This window comes from Tiliqua scincoides, chromosome 2 (assembly GCF_035046505.1).
Source record: "Tiliqua scincoides isolate rTilSci1 chromosome 2, rTilSci1.hap2, whole genome shotgun sequence".
Classification (NCBI taxonomy): Eukaryota; Metazoa; Chordata; class Lepidosauria; order Squamata; family Scincidae; genus Tiliqua; species Tiliqua scincoides.
In genome coordinates, this window is record NC_089822.1 from 25,683,337 (window position 1) to 25,699,395 (window position 16,059).

The 16,059-nt window shown below is 40.8% G+C and overlaps 1 protein-coding gene across 3 annotated transcripts in view; it reads left to right on the forward strand.

Moving 5' to 3' along the window:
* KIF2A (kinesin family member 2A) overlaps window positions 1–16,059 on the forward strand; it is a 70,237-nt gene that overhangs the window by 23,586 nt on the left and 30,592 nt on the right. For 2 of the 3 annotated variants that reach the window (XM_066618399.1, XM_066618400.1), the window contains exons 4-7: window positions 1,512–1,566; window positions 9,514–9,636; window positions 10,397–10,497; window positions 13,975–14,070. In XM_066618399.1, coding sequence (XP_066474496.1) covers window positions 1,512–1,566; window positions 9,514–9,636; window positions 10,397–10,497; window positions 13,975–14,070 — 375 coding nt within the window. The remainder of the gene's footprint in view (window positions 1–1,511; window positions 1,567–9,513; window positions 9,637–10,396; window positions 10,498–13,974; window positions 14,071–16,059) is intronic. The other variant, XM_066618401.1, reaches the window with a different exon arrangement.

Genomic DNA, 16,059 nt, shown 5'->3' on the forward strand with positions numbered 1-16,059 from the left:
GCCAGGTGGACACTGAGAAGGAGTTGCCAGAGATATCACTACTGGGTGGCAGTGAAGCTTCCCAGGGTGGGGGGAAGTCGGAACTGGATGGGGAAGGGGAGGATTAGGCCTGGGAGGGGGTGGAGATGATGGCAGAATCTGCCACCATATCCTATTCCCCCCTTCCTGGCTGGCAGCCTGACATGGGCTTCCTTAAGTATGTGCTCACTCAATAACAGGTGCAGATCCAAGGAGACCCATTGGAGCAGTGGCCCTGACACCCGGATTAAGGGAGCAATTGCCCCTTCCCCTGAGGAGACCACTGGCATCTGCCCCGGCCCCATAGGATACAAATGTGGCCATTTTGGTTCCTCTGTAGCCTATAGTGCTGGGACGAATAGGATTTGGCTGTAAGTTGGCTGTTCTTCTGACACTGTTGTTCTTAACTTGGAATCACCAGTTGTGGCAGGTGCTTCTGAGTCAATTTCTGGGGTGGAGGGGAAGGGAAGGGACCCCTTCTCCTTGAATAAAAGTTGACATTTTATAAAATAATCACTTACAAGGGAGGGTTGACATTCTGAATCTGTGACTATGCTCTTATTCAGTAGAGTTGGCAGCTACAATAGCATGTCTATACGCAGACTACAGCCAAGCTTGGTATTTGATTCGGGAGGTTGATATCTGTTTCTTTTGTAACATAACTTTCCTCCTCTTCTCCCTCATTTGAAAACCCATGCTTGAGCATCAAGGATTCTCTGGAATAGAGTTGATTAAAATGTAGAGGACTGCAATGAGAAGGGGAAATTGTCGGTAACTGGGTTTTATTGACAACATAAGTTGCCAGTGATGAAAGCCTTTGGTCTAATAGGCAAACCCTGGTTGTTTTTATAGTTTTTATTAATAATTTTATTTATTGCTTTATATATATTTTAAGTTTATTGTTTTGATAGAATTTTGTAAGCTTTGGGCATTTGCATCAGCATGGAGAAGGCGGGATATAAATGTTTAAATAAATAAATAAATAAATAAATAAATAAATAAATAAATAAATGCTGTAGTATATGAGCTAGTGGGTTGTCAAAAGAGCTTATGCAATTTAATTTGCACAATTAATGAACTTCTTAGACTTGGGGTCGTTTTTCTCATGCAATACAGTACTCTTCTGCCAGAAGTGTTTTTTTTCTGAGTTGGAGAGTTTCACTTTCCTCTAGCGGAAAGGCACTTTTAGCTGGAAGCATTTGATTTCATATTCCAAATAGGTTAATAGTTGAGTTGGGGGGGGAGAGATGAAGCAACAGAAACATAGAACTGCCACTTCGTTGGCAGTTCTGTATCATTAGAAGTTGTAATGTGAACTTGTCATTCTTGAGAGAGGGCATAGGCACCTTCTGAAATTATGAGTATTAACGTATTTACTATTTCTTCTCAGTTACTGAAAGGGTTTTGATATTCAGACTAGTTTGAAAAAACAGACAATAGAGTAGGTAGCAAATTAGACAAGTTTTATTTATAGAATGTCTGTTTTTCTTTAGAATCGAAGGACTGTGGCTCCTTCTAAAGTTGAAGCTCCTACTAGAGACAACAGAGGTATGTTAATAAATCAATTCACTTGTGTTTGAAAATGCAAAAAGTAAGGTGGTATATGCTATTTCATTGTCTTGTTTGGTTGCCAAAGAATGCAAAAACATTCTTTCTGTTCCTTGCATCCCCATAAGAATGTTGTCCAGTAGTTCTGTTCTTCTTTTTGACCTGCATTTCATCTGTTAAAATGACTGGCAATGTAGTTTCAATCGCTTTTTTTGTTATTGACTTAGTTCTGTAGTGAAACCAGTAGGAAAACAAGGACCTTTCTTTGTGCTCTCTATACAGTTTCACAATTGGATTTTATGTCCACTAAGCAGAGCGTTGTTGAAACCTTTTACGTTGCAGCTAGCAAGGAGGTATTTTTGCCACTCCCATTGAAAAGAGAAACTCTCTGTGCCTGCTCTGCTGGGTAGGGCAAATGTTTTCCTGCTCAGTTCTCCTCTAACTACCACGATAACATCATTGAGAACCTTTTCTGAGCTTTTGTTTCACATAACTCTGTGTTGTTCTGATAGCTAGGGAATCCTTGGTGGTTTTGATATATATTTCATTTTGTACCTTCATAATTTTTTACTGATTATTCATATGCCTTTAGTATACAGGTGTGCGCCTCTTAATGATGGGGATACGTTCTCAATCCCTGTTGTTAGGTTGTTAAGCGAACATTCAGCCCAATCTAGTGCCTTTGTGGTGTAAACAGTCTCTCCATGCCATAACCTAACTGGCTGCACAGTCTTCTGGAGATAGATTGCTTCTTTGTATTAAGAGCCTCTTTTGCTGTGTAAACAGTCACTCTGCTGTAGGCTGTGGGAGTCTTGATCGCTTCATTAACCCATTTCTACCCAGCCCACAGGTGTACACATTTGGTCCTTGTTGCTTATATGCAGTGCTTTTTTTGTAAAAAAAAAAAAATAGGTGCAGGAACTCACAATTATTTATTTATTTATTTATTTATTTATTTATTTATTTTTAAGCCATTTTTATACACGCACGCGCACACACACGTCCATCCCGTGTGAGCTCCCTGATAGCAAAAGCACTCCTGCCACAGCTGGAGTGAAACACCCCATTTTTTTTAGGTGGGGAGGTGCTCCATTGGGCTATAGGAAACTCTCTCCATTGGGCTATAGGAAAGCCTATGCAGTAGTTAAAGTGTTCAGAACAAATATATAAGGTCTTGAGCCCAGCTGGTGGCCATCAGTGCCTCAAGTATTAGTTCCAAACACTTTGAGCCTAAGAGCTCTGGTGGCCCAATGGCTAAACTGCAGGTCTGTGGAGCCAGAGGCTTGGGGTTCAAATCCCTATGAGGAATAATTTTTTTTAGGTGGGAAGGTGCTCCATGGCTGCAAAATATAAAGGTTGGTTGCTAGTTGCCAAAAGGGGGGCCAGTTGAGGCTGCAAAACTCCTCAAAGTTCAGTCCCAGGCAGGCTCTTTTTTGAACTTTTTTTTTTTAAGTCCCAGGTAGGACTTAACCCACAGCCTCCAGCAGGGGGCTCACTCCAGGAGCTTAACTGTGGGTTAAGTCCTAACTGGAACTTAAAAAAAAAAAAAAAGGTCAAAAAAGAGCCTGCCTGGGACTGAACTTTGAGGAGTTTTGCAGCCTCAACTGGCCCCCCTTTTGGCAACTAGCAACCAACCTTTATATTTTGCAGCCATGGAGCACCTTCCCACCTAAAAAAAATTATTCCTCATAGGGATTTGAACCCCAAGCCTCTGGCTCCACAGACCTGCAGTTTAGCCATTGAGCCACCAGAGCTCTTAGGCTCAAAGTGTTTGGAACTAATACTTGAGGCACTGATGGCCACCAGCTGGGCTCAAGACCTTATATATTAGTTCTGAACACTTTAACAATAGGTTTTCCTATAGCCCAATGGAGAGAGTGCTGGGCTGTGGAGCACAAGGTTGGAGGTTCGAATCCCTCCCTAGCCAGCAGTGTGGAGCAGGGTGGTGCAGGCAGGGGAAAAAAGGTGGGGGCAAGGAGGAGGGGAAAAAAGGGGGCGGGGCGGTGCAGGCGGGGGAAAAAAGGTGGGGGCAGAGAGGAGGGGGAAAAAAGGTGCCGGAACGCCGTTCGGGTGCGTTCCATTACAAAAAAAGCCCTGCTTATATGTAACATTGAGCAGAAACGGCTTAAGAGCCTCTTTGTTGTGCTTTGACCACTGTCGTATATGCAGTCCATTGTTAAATCGAAGGTTGTTAAGTGGTGCATGCCTGTATAGTGAGTTACCTGAGAAATTTTGGACGTGTAACAGAAAGATGTCTGCATCAGGTCAGGCATGGCCACTGTGTCATTTGCCTTGGAGAACAGGACAATGTAGATAATTGATGCTCACCGCAGGAAGTTCAACAAGCATGCAAAAAGTATTTGTATGGGCTGCCAGCTTTACTTTGAAAGAAGATCTTACAAGTTACTTCTTTGGATGTGATCTTGAGCCTCCTCCACTAAATGGGGGTCTCTTTTTTGACATAAGGTCGGCTTTGGTTCCATTATCCTTCTCTTCTGCTTCCAATATTGGTGCACTATGACTTCGGAAATCTTGGCTCTATCTACAAAGTCTGAGCATACCATCAAAGCAAACTTTGTTTTGAAGTGCTGAAGACCAGCTCAAGGATCATATATGTGTTTTACAACTGCTGTACTGTATACTGCTTTTCAACTGTAATAGTTTTCAAAATGGTTCACAACAAATTTTATTTGAAGCAGATCCTTGTCCTCATTATGATAAATCTAGCATACTGAAACCTTTTGATGGTATTGCTGATGATACAGTATGGCATCTTGTTCTGCTTATCTACTCGGAACAATCAGACATGAGGCTCAACAACTAACACCTTCAATTAAAGAACCTGTATTCCATTTGTCTCTTCAGGTTCCAGTGGTCCAGTCACCTTCCCAATGCTCACAGCATTGATGCAGGTGGCCAGGGATTTCTGGGACAAATCCCTGTCTGCCTCCTCAACTCCCTGCCCACTGGAGAACTCATACAAGGTAGAAGAGGAGGATTGTTCCTTTTGCTTTACATGTCCCAAATTTGAATGTCTTGGGTTTGGTTCCTGCCCTGTGTGTGTACTTCTGCTATTTGGCATCTGCTGATGAAGACTGTAGAAAACTGATGTAATAGCCAGGAAATTATATTCTTCAACTGCCCTTGTCTCATATGCTTCAAACTATTGTCTCTATGACACTGTACCCGTATCGTCTTTGGGAGAAGATTTTACCATGCTTCAGTAAACAAACTCAAAAAACTGTTCTAGACTAAAGTCTTTTGACTAGTGAAACAGCAAATAAAAGTGATGCTTCTTTGTAGACTTGATGGGCTAAATTGACTGTCCTGCATCCTGAAAATGAGATGCTCATCAAGGACCATCCATTCATTGAAGAGAAATAGTTCTGTACCCTAAACCAATGATGCACTATGTCAGCCATTAGAACCTTGGGTGACATCCCATCAGTTTTCAAACCAAAGGATATAGTCTTCTATCTTTTCCATCGCAGCAAAGGAAGCTCTAGTTCTACTCATCATGTAGGAGATTTTGGAAGCCTAGGGTAAATCTCTGTGAATCAGTTCTCGGGATTCAAGTAGTTAAGTAGTCCAAGGTCAGCCTTGGTTTTACCATTTCAATGGCTGTTATTCTCTCCAATTAATTGTTTGGTATCACTTCTTTGACTGTATGGGAACTGATTATATCTGATCATTAAGTATTAACTATTATGGTAGGCTGTGCTGTCAAATTTCATGTCACTCCCACATTTCTGAGTAACTATCTTGTTATGCAGAAATAGGCAACCTCAAAATCTACGTAAGTGGTGCTTGAAATGTCATTGAGATAACGTCAGCAAGAGACAAATCTAGAACTTCTTGAATGAAGATGTTGACATCACATAGATGTCAGAACATGTCTTAGAGTTTACCATTTTTCTTGGGTATCATGAAATACCTGGAGTAGCATACACAATACTGGCATTGGTTGCAGGAATGGGGGTCACTAGATACAATTTTATAGAAGGAAGTTGGAAAAGGGGGTCCATGATCTGAAGGGATTGACTTAAAATCAAGTGGTATTGAGGTCTGAGTGATATGGGAGATCCTGACCAATGTGCTGTTTGATGAAATGAGACCAGCAGCAATAAAGAACAATAGAAGGAGTTTATTAAAAGGATTAAAAGAATACAACAAGAGATGGGGAAAACCACAAAGAGCCTAAATGCAACAAAGGAATGAAAAAAGGGGGAGATGACAGTCCACAAAAATTGACCCAGAGGTTAAAGGCAAATAAAACAAACAATTACCAATGCAAATTTCTGAGTACTTTGTCCTGTTCTTTCAGGAATAGGAATCCTCTTTTTACAATGTAGCAAAGTGAATGGATGCATCATTTCTAAAACATCTGGTGTTTTCAACAGTGGTACATGGCACTGACCCAGAGCATCTCCTTGATGGAGCTTAGAAACCTAGGTCTACTTGTGGTGTCCAATTGGAGGAGTGAGAATCTTCTGGATATTTCATTCCATCTCTTTACCTAGCCAGATGGACTTGGCTGCCCAAACAGTACACTCATGCCAATCACAGCAAGAGGATTAACTGGCATCCATCATCCAGTCATGAAGACAGCGAATCCAGTTTCTGATATGTGGTTCTTTGGTAATGTCCCTGCATTCCGATGGGACAGGACCTACTGCAGGGAGATGTCTTGGCTGCTTTTAGAATACTGTGATCTAAAGCCACTGAGGGACTGAAAATAGTCTAAACTTAGGGAACACTTGAATTTTTTGTCACATGATCTCCAATCTGCTTTGGGATGTACCATTCTATATTTCAGATCAGTGTTTTTCTGTTATCACCGACTCATCCCTGTGGGAATGAAGGATGTTTTGTCAGGGTCACTCTCTTAGTTAAGTTATGGACTGCTGTGGAATGAATAGTGTTTGTCAACTCAGTTGAGCTCACAGTATAGCTTATAACAGTATAAGCTCACTGGATGCTTATAACTTTCCTGAAGATCAGAACTGTACAGGCAGCCAAGGACAACAGCACAACCAAATGCTGTGTGACCAAACAGAATGGCATAACCTCAAGGTCTCTGTGCGTACAAACTAAAAGTCTTTATGATTGTATAGCCAGAATTATGTGTGTGGAGCTATACACATTATCAGAAGTAACAACTCATTAACATACTTGGATTGGGGGAGACGTTTACAAGTGGACTTGTTTGGACACTGCATCCATAATTATTTTGCACTTGGAGAGTATCTCATATAGATAGACTATTACAACATTAAATGTGGAATGTTGTCTTCCAGGATAGACAAAGGTCTGTTGGGGAGCATATTCATGAAGGAATGAATTTTTTCTCTTTTGTGCCCAAAGAGGTCACAAACTGACAACACCACATTCTATTACTCTCTTGACCATAGTAACTGTGTTTCACAAAGTTACTGTATCTGTACCGAAGATGTTTTAGCCACCTTCCAGCATCCTGATATCTCCTCTCAAGATCAAAAGTGAATCCACCACTACAATAGTCAAACACTCTATGGTACTTCATATGTAGGATACATCTGAATTTATCTTTCCCAAGGTTCAAGTAATGATAGACATGCATAAAAACCATTCATGAGGTGTTCCTGTAGCATGAAATGGGTTAGATTTTTGCATTTTCATTATTCGCAGTGTTTGGGTCCTTGTTCCTGCTATCTATTGAATATCCTAAGTTATGCCCTATGTCTACAGCAGGGAGGATACTCTTATCCTTCTCACTTTAGATCATTTTTTGAGGAGCTCTGTTCACCATCCTGATTGGACACTATTTTCTTATGAAACTATTGTCTTACTAATAGGTATACCGTATATGGATGCCCTCCTTGATCCTGGCTTAAAATCTCTCCTTGGGGCTAGTTCACCTTGTGGGTAAACCCTTTGAACTTCATTTCTTCATACATTCATCTCCTTTTCTCTAAAATGGATTTTTATAGCCATTATTTTTCCATGCAGACTAGTGAGTTGTCGGCTCTTGGTTATGGTTAACCTCATAGAAATTTGAGTACTAGTAGACAGGTTAATATTTGTGCCTGTCATTGTCTTTCTTCTTAGTCTCCCTTTTTCAACCAACTCAGAATATTGACTAGTTTGTGTTGTGTATGGTATATTTTTCGTAAACCTTAAAGTTTGATGGGAATGTGGCTAGTATGCCGCAGATATCTGGAGAGCCATCGCATTCTATAGTCCTAGAACTAAGAAATTTTGAAAAGACAAGCATCTGTTTTGTGTGTTAGTGTCTCTCCATAGGGTCAAATGCTCATTGAAAGTACCTTAATGTAAAGTAACCTCTTTCTAATGCATTTAAAGGCCACTCAACCAGGGAGTTTCTACTTCTTCAACCTTTTTCTGAGGAGTGTTCCCATATGTGCTGAGTAGACTAGACTATGCTGTCCACATTTATAAAGTATTCATGCACTGGATTTGAAATGCTTGTGCTGAAGTTGTATTTGGGAGAGTGGTTCTGCAAATCATTTTCCAAAGATAACTTCAGCCCCCACTGGCAGGTACTGGTATGTCTGTTTTTCCAGTCTCCCAGTTGATGGATTTCAGAGACAATGAAGATGGAGAACAGGTTGCTCATCAGTAACTGATTTGTCAAATTTGCTCAAATTTGTCTGCAGTCACATAAATCTGCCCTCCTTCAACACTGCTGAGGTCTATTCTCTATTTAGTGTTTTAACCTTTAATCCAGGGGTGGGCATACTCGCAACTTTAGGGATCCTGGACCTTTAACAATTGTATAGGAGAGAGAATTTCAGAATTCCCTCTTCTATACCATTTTTAAAGGTTCAGGATCCCTAAAGTTGAAGGTTTGCCCACTCCTCCTAACCTCTACAGCAGGGTAGAAGAACTGAGTGGAAAGACTCTAGTCTTGCCCATCACAGGAGATGCTGTTCAGCGTGATGGTGGGGAAACAGTGCTGCTGCTGTTCCTTGGAGCTCTAGTCTAGAAGGTCCTAAGGTTGTTCTGTGCTCTGGCAGTACCCAGTTGTGGGGTTGCATAGATGATCCCTTGAATAACATTGATTACAGAGTAAGCAGCTTGTCCTTTCATCCCTTTGTGTAAGTTTTGCTTCTTGCATGTAATCCAGTCATTTGGAGTGGGTGGCTTTGAGAATGTGCAATACAGCTAAGCCTTTTCGCTTCTGCGGCCAGTTCTTGTAGTAGAAGGGATGAGTTGCAGGTCTGAGAAGGAGGAAATCTTTAGGTAGTGCTCTTTCCTGACCTCTTAGCTCTTTCACTGAGCTGCCATACCAGCCAGAGAATTTGATAATATGCTCTTTTGTTTCTATCTCTTTGGTAGATCAGCCTCTGTATCAGTAGAAATATGTATTCCAGACTAGGGTGTGAATCCCTGCACTATTATGCAGATCATGGGGCTCAGCCAGTTCATCAGTGGTGACTCATGCAACATGTGAGCAACCTTCCACCACCACACTTTCAGTGTGTCTCAACAATTATTTTTAAAACTCAGCTGCTTTTTGTTGGTTGGACTGGCATAAAATAGACTTGCTTCTGGTCTTTTGGTCTTGAAACTGAGCTTGCCTTTAATGATATTCTGTCTTGAGGCTTGAAGTGCAATCTTTAATGCAAAGACTGATAATAGATTGTGTATGCTTAATTCTGAATGTTTGTCTCACAACCTGTTCCCATAATGTACCTCAAAAGTGCATCTGTAGTTCCGCTTAACCATAAATTTATTCTTCCAGGCTTTTAACAAATCTTCATTCTTCCTTTTTAAAAAATTTTTTATTTTTACTTCTACCACTGTTTTGCTGCTGCTGTATTCTTATCATTGGGTTTTAAATTGAATCTGTGTTGTGTATTACTTTGTTAGCTCCTCTGGAAACTTTCACTTGGGGAAGGACATTTTATGATACAACACTAAAGAATTCCTTTTTTCAATTTGCAGTGGTTGGTTCTGCACGTGCACGACCTACACAACTTCCTGAACAGTCTTCTTTGACACAACAGAATGGTAGTGTTTCAGATATATCTCCAGTTCAAGCTGCAAAAAAGGAATTTGGACCCCCTTGTATGTAAATCATGTATCAAGGATTCATTCATTTTAGGCATTACATGTACACTCTCTTGGATATTATATAATCCATAAGTAGTGAATGGTCTGTACCAGTGTTGTCTCCTTGAGAATCACAGTGTGATTGTTCTTCCATAGTCCTGTTGTTAACAGAATATCTATAAAGCTTTAGTTGTCCTAAAATAATGGATTGAGATTGACCAGACCTTTTAATGAGATCAAACCAAGAGAATAACATGTACAAGTCAGTGTGTTTATTAAGGGTCACTGGTGTTCTGTGTTGTCACTTTTCATTATCCATATCCCTTGAATATATTTTGTAAAACTATAATCAAAGTGTGTTGGTTGATCTCAGTTTATGCTGAACTGCATAGTTAATTAAGGAAAGTTTCAGTCTTTGTGATATTGTTTAAATTTTTCAATATATTATTATTATTATTATTATTAACAGTATTTATATACCGCTTTTCAACTAAAAGTTCACAAAGCGGTTTACAGAGAAAAATCAAATAACTAAATGGCTCCCTGTCCCCAAAGGGCTCACAATCTAAAAAGATGCAAATTGCTGGTATTCAATGAATACCAGCAGACAGCCACTAGAACAGACAGTGCTGGGGTGAGGTGGGCCAGTTACTCTCCCCCTGCTAAAAAAAAGGAGCACCCACTTGAAAAAGTGCCTCTTACCCAATTAGCAGGGGTAATATGCTAATAATATATAATATGCATGCTGAAATTAAATTATTTCTTCCTCTTTAAGCACGTAGAAAATCTAACTGTGTGAAAGAGGTTGAAAAATTGCAAGAAAAACGTGAGAAAAGAAGATTGCAACAGCAGGAACTTAGAGAGAAGCGAGCTCAGGTTTGTATCTTATTTCATTTTTATTCATAAGCATTTTTGTAATGTTCTGGCAATTACTTCAACAAACCTTAAAAGGTTGTATTCTAAGGTATCCCTCTGCTTGCATAATGGGGCTTCTGCATGTGAAAGTCATAGCATTAAGTTTTTACCAACTTGGTTTTGTGCTTTCACAACACGTTGCATATTAAAATTGTCAGTACATCGTTGTGCAATTTCTTCAACACAGCACAAAATGCTACTATGTGTCTGTGTGTACTGTCCAAGATAGAAGCCATTGTTTCCTGAGTTTGTAAAAGTTCAGTTCAGGTGATAACTATTGCTTCTAAGAAATTGTGGATTAAAACTATTACTATGCTCCTGTGGTAACCATGTCATTTCAAGAACTTGAGATTTAAGAAGTGGTGTTTGAAATAAGTGCAAGCATCTGAGCGTAGTTGAGCAGAAAAGGAACACATTGCTGCAATCTTAATTTTTTTTAAAGGTGCTAATCTTTGAAGAAAATCCCTTTTAATATTAATGAGTTCTGTCACAAAGCTGACATTTTAGTAGACTGGGAGACATAATCCTGTTGGCAGGCTTGCATGCTATGTTCGCTTGACTAAAGTGAGACTTTAGCCTCCTCCTGATGTAAAAAGCAGTATTGGTGCTTAAGCAACTTTGACTGTTGTGCTGATGGTCATAAGCTGCTAAAGTGTCTGAAGCTTTTTCTTTGTCCAGTTGTCAGGAATTAGCAAGGGCTCACAGTTCCTTGATTATAAGAACTTCAGTATAGGTTTGGTCCAGATGATCCAGTAACCTGTTTTAACCAGGTTATCCGTAACCATTATAACCATTGTAATTATCTGTAACCAGATAATCCAAAAAATCCTGTTTTGTTTTGATGATCGTGTTTTGTATCATGAAAAAGCAAAGAAGGTGTAATGTACCCTTATGTTCCCCTTTTCTTCTCGTCTGATATCCTGGTTTGGTAGGAATTGCTTAACAACAGTTCAGATGTTGCAGGAAACAGTGGCTTAACAAATCAGGATCTTTTCATTTAGTTGGGTGTGTAAGAAGAGGAAGGAATATATAGATCTATTTATTCTTTCTTTGCTCATTTGTGATTCACCAAACAGTGGAATTTGAACTGCATTCTGTGTGCTCTGATGCAAACAGGATCTTTTGTGTGAGTGAGCTTCTCCATGGACTTCAGTCATGAGTAGATTTGCTTATGGACATGCTTAAATAATGGTGGTGATTGTTGATGGTGATGGTCAAAGGCTATCCTTGTGTATTTAGAAGCTGTAACATTTTCCAACCCGTATTATATTTGACACTAATTTGCTTCCTCTAAAGCTTATTTTTGCATTCTACAATTAGATATCTGAAATAGCCTTAATAGTATAATTTCTTCCAGTTGCACATTCATTTTAATTTTCATGTTAAGAACATCAGTCAGTTGTATTATTCTCATAGAAGTTCTTCATCCCATGAAACCATGTGTTCTAAGAAAAGTAGTTTATAACGTATTTTAGTTTTGCTATACAACAGAAGACAATTTGACTTGTAAATCAACCAAACCCTATACTTCAGAAGTTTTTAGTTTGTATGTCCAGATGGTGCAGAAAATAAGAGTTTGTAAAAGAGGGAATGTGAGTAATTTGTGGGAATAAAATTTGAACTACTTGCAACTATTAATTTTTGGTAAAGGGCAGTGTTACAAAGTTGAGTGAAAAGTTTCTGGAAATGAGCACATATTCAGTTGAATGGCAAGAATTATGGGGAATTCAGATTCAAATTCCTGTTTACTGGGTGACTGTAAATAAGTCACTAGCATAGTTCAGAAACTTACAGCCCAATCCTAATCAAACTACCTGTGCTGCGATGCATTGGTGCCAAAATGGCTACCACTGTCATCCAGTTCCAGCAACAGGGCTGCTGAAGATCTTCCTGAAGTAAGGAGACATTCTGCTGGAGTTCTTCCTAAAGTAAAGAAACACCAGCAAAATTGCTGGTGTAGGCCTGAGCAGCCCCATGTTGCAGTTTGGGCCTGAGAAAGAGAATAGGATCCAGCGAGAGTTCCTGCTGTTATCTCTGCCCAGTCTTGGTCTGCCCACCCCCGCCACCGAGCCCATTACATCTCCTCCCCAGCCTAGCACTGCACATACTGCTTCCTGCAGCTCTCCCACTGGCATGAGAGGCCACCACTTGCTCTCATAGGACTCCACACCAGTGTCTCCTACTGCTCAGCTGTCGCGAAGTACTTTCCAGCACTTTTGTGACTGCCATCTTCATGGCAGTGTGTGCTAGACCAGTGTTGTGGCCCTGGTGGATTGAGCCATTACTCCTGTCAGAAGATTCAGCTCTGTGCTGAATTAGCAGGTAGGCATGCTCTACTCCTTGAGTCTCATGAGATAAGATTTGTGTGTTCCAAACTGATACCAGTGTGTTTGCAGAGAGGGATGATTCAGATGTGATACTTCCTTAAACAATTTCAGGCCTCATTGCATATGGGCGGAATTCGTGGAATGTGTACGTTACTTTATAAGTGTGGTACAGGAGGTGCACCCCATCACCACCACAAGAAGTTCCTTTGTTGAGGTCTAAACTGGGCTTATGTTGCTTAGTCTGATCTAACAGTTATTGTGAGTCTACTTCAGGGGTGCCCAAAGTTTTTGGCAGGAGGGCCACATCAGCTCTCTGACACTGTGTCGGGGGGCTGGAGAAAAAAAGAATTAATTCACATTTAAAATTTGAATAAATTTACATAAGTTTACATAAATGAATATATTAAAGACGAACTCATATGAATGAATGAAGGTCTTCCAATAGCTCAGGGCCCATAAAAGGCCTTGCACAAAGCAAGGCTGGCCTTTCCTTTGCTGCCGCTACTGCATCACAGACGTGAAACAGCAAGAAGTGGAGGGAGCCCTCATCCCACAGCTCACATGAGAGGTCAAACAGTCGTCCTCACACTGCGAGCAGTTGCGTTGGGCCAGTGCGGGCTCCAGCAAATCTCTGCAGGGCCAGAGGCTCATTGGAGACTGGGGGCTTCCTGAGGGCCGCATTGAGACGCCTTGAGGGGCGCATGTGACCCCAGGGCCGGGGTTTGGGCACCCCTGGTCTACTTGAAAGAAGTATGGAATACATATGACAAATAATAAAGATCTGGTCACATGCACGTTTGTCTTCTGTGCTTGTAAACAACCCTTTTGGGTTGTGACCTTATCATGATTCACCATAGATGTTTTAAGAGAAATTGAATATTTTACACACATTAATGTATATTCTTATTTTGGATTTTGTAACTGTTGAGTCCTTGTGTAAATGATGAGAACACTGAATACCAATTTCAGGGGAGCAGTGGCAGAAGAGAAGTCTTTCTGTCTTGCTTGTGCCCTTCCTAGAGGAAGCTGGTGGATGACTATGGGCTGATCAACAGAACTTTTCTTATCTTCTTACCTGTATATTATAGCAGACATTTTGTTTTTCTTTTAGGATGTTGATGCAACAAATCCAAATTATGAAATTATGTGTATGATCAGAGACTTCAGGGGAAGTTTGGATTATAGACCTCTGACAACTGCAGATCCTGTAAGTTTTGTTTTAACATGGGAGAAGGTGAAGATAAATTATAGATGACAGTATGGTGTGGCCAAATAATAAATATGTGATGGTGTTCATCGAAGCTTGAGCGGGTTCAGCAGTTACAAGACAATCAATTTTAGTGGTATTGGTACTGACAAAGTATGATAATTCACCTTAAGAGCCTGAAACTGATATACAACTACCCATTTTGGTTTTTTACTATTTGATGGTTATCTTACAGTCTATTGAGGAAAACCTAATCAGAATTAATCATTTATCCTTAATATCAATAATAGCTTTATATTATTTAGATACAGGTGTCCCTCTGTATTTGCAGATCTGCGGTTCTCCGCACATGCCCCTACATCCCCTGCGCCCCTTTGTTCTTTTAGTAATAGTTGCAGCTCAGGTGTTTCTTGCTTAACAAAGGAACATTCTTGCTGAACTGAAAAATGTGGTGTGCAGACAACTAACCTGCATACTACAGGTAGGAGACTAACTGAATGTTAACAGGAAACAGAAACTGTCCTGCTTTCTGTTAATGTTTGGTTAGTCTTCTCCCAGTAGTGTGCAGGCTGGTTGCCTGCATGTCATGCTTATCAATTCATCAAGAATGTTCCTTGTTAAGCAAGAAACACCTGTGCTTCAATCGCTATTAAAGAAAATAAAGGTAATGGATATTGGGGGGGGGCTGCTATTTATATAGAGCAGGGGTGTCCAAAGTTTTTGGCGGGAGGGCTACATCATCTCTCTGACACTGTGTTGGGGGCTGGGGAAAGAAAGAAATAATTTACATTTAAAATTTGAATAAATTTACATAAGTTTACATAAACTAATATACTAGAGGTGGAACTTATATGAATGAATGAAGGTCTTGCAATAGCTCAAGGCCTATAAAAGGCCTTGCACAAAGCAAGGCTGGCCTTTTCTTTGCTGCCACTACTGCAAGCGGTGAAACAGCACCGTGAAACAGCAAGCGGTGGAGGAAACCCTCATCCCACAGCTAACGAGAGAGGTCAAACAGTCGCCCTCATGCTGAGAGCAGTTGCGTTGGGCCAGTGCGGGCTCCAGCAAGTTTCCAGAAGACCAGAGGCTCTTTGGAGGCTGGGGTCTCCCTGAGGGCCGCATTGGGAGCCCTCGAGTGCTGCAAGTGGCCCCAGGGCCGGGGTTTGGGCACCTCAATATAGAGTTTCCCTACATTTGCGGGGGGGGGGAGGAGGAACAGAACCCCCATGGATATGGAAGGACGCCTGTACTTGAAGGTGGCTATCTTCCCCTTAGTTTTCTCGTCTCCAGGCGAAATGTGCAAACTCTTATCTGTTCTTTACAGACCTGGTATCCATATCTCTTGTTGTCATAGTTATTCTTCTCTGGACCCATTCCAGTTTATCAGTGCTCTTCTTAAAACATGATGCCTAAAATTAGATGTAATATTTCAAGTGAGGTCTGACTAGTGGAAATGAAGCTTATGATCTGGACTCTGTGTCTGTCAGTGCAGCTTTTTTGCAACTGTGTCACATTGCTGGCTCATGTTCAACTTTTGGTCCTTTAAGGCCCCCATCCTATCCGACTTTCCAGCACTGATGCAGCTGCAATGCAGCGCTGAGGTAAGGGAACAAACATTCTCTTGGTTTGTGGAGTTCTCTGTGACTGCCTCCATACCACAGGATGCAGCACACACACCATTGACCTTGCTGCATTGGCACTGGCCTGTTGGATAGGATTGGACCTTAAGTCACCTAGATCCTTTTCACATGTACTGCTTCCCCCATCCAGAAACTGTGTTTTTGTGTGTGTACTGATGTGCTGGACTTTTACATTGGTTTCCATTGAACGTCGTCTTCTTGCTATTGGCCCGATGATTGAGCCTGTCAAGAAAGTGTTGAATTCTAATTTAGTCTTCCATGTTGTTGGCTATCCCCTCCCCAGTTCATGTCATCTGCAAATTTGATAAATCTTTCATCTATCCCCTCAACCACATCACTTATAAATATA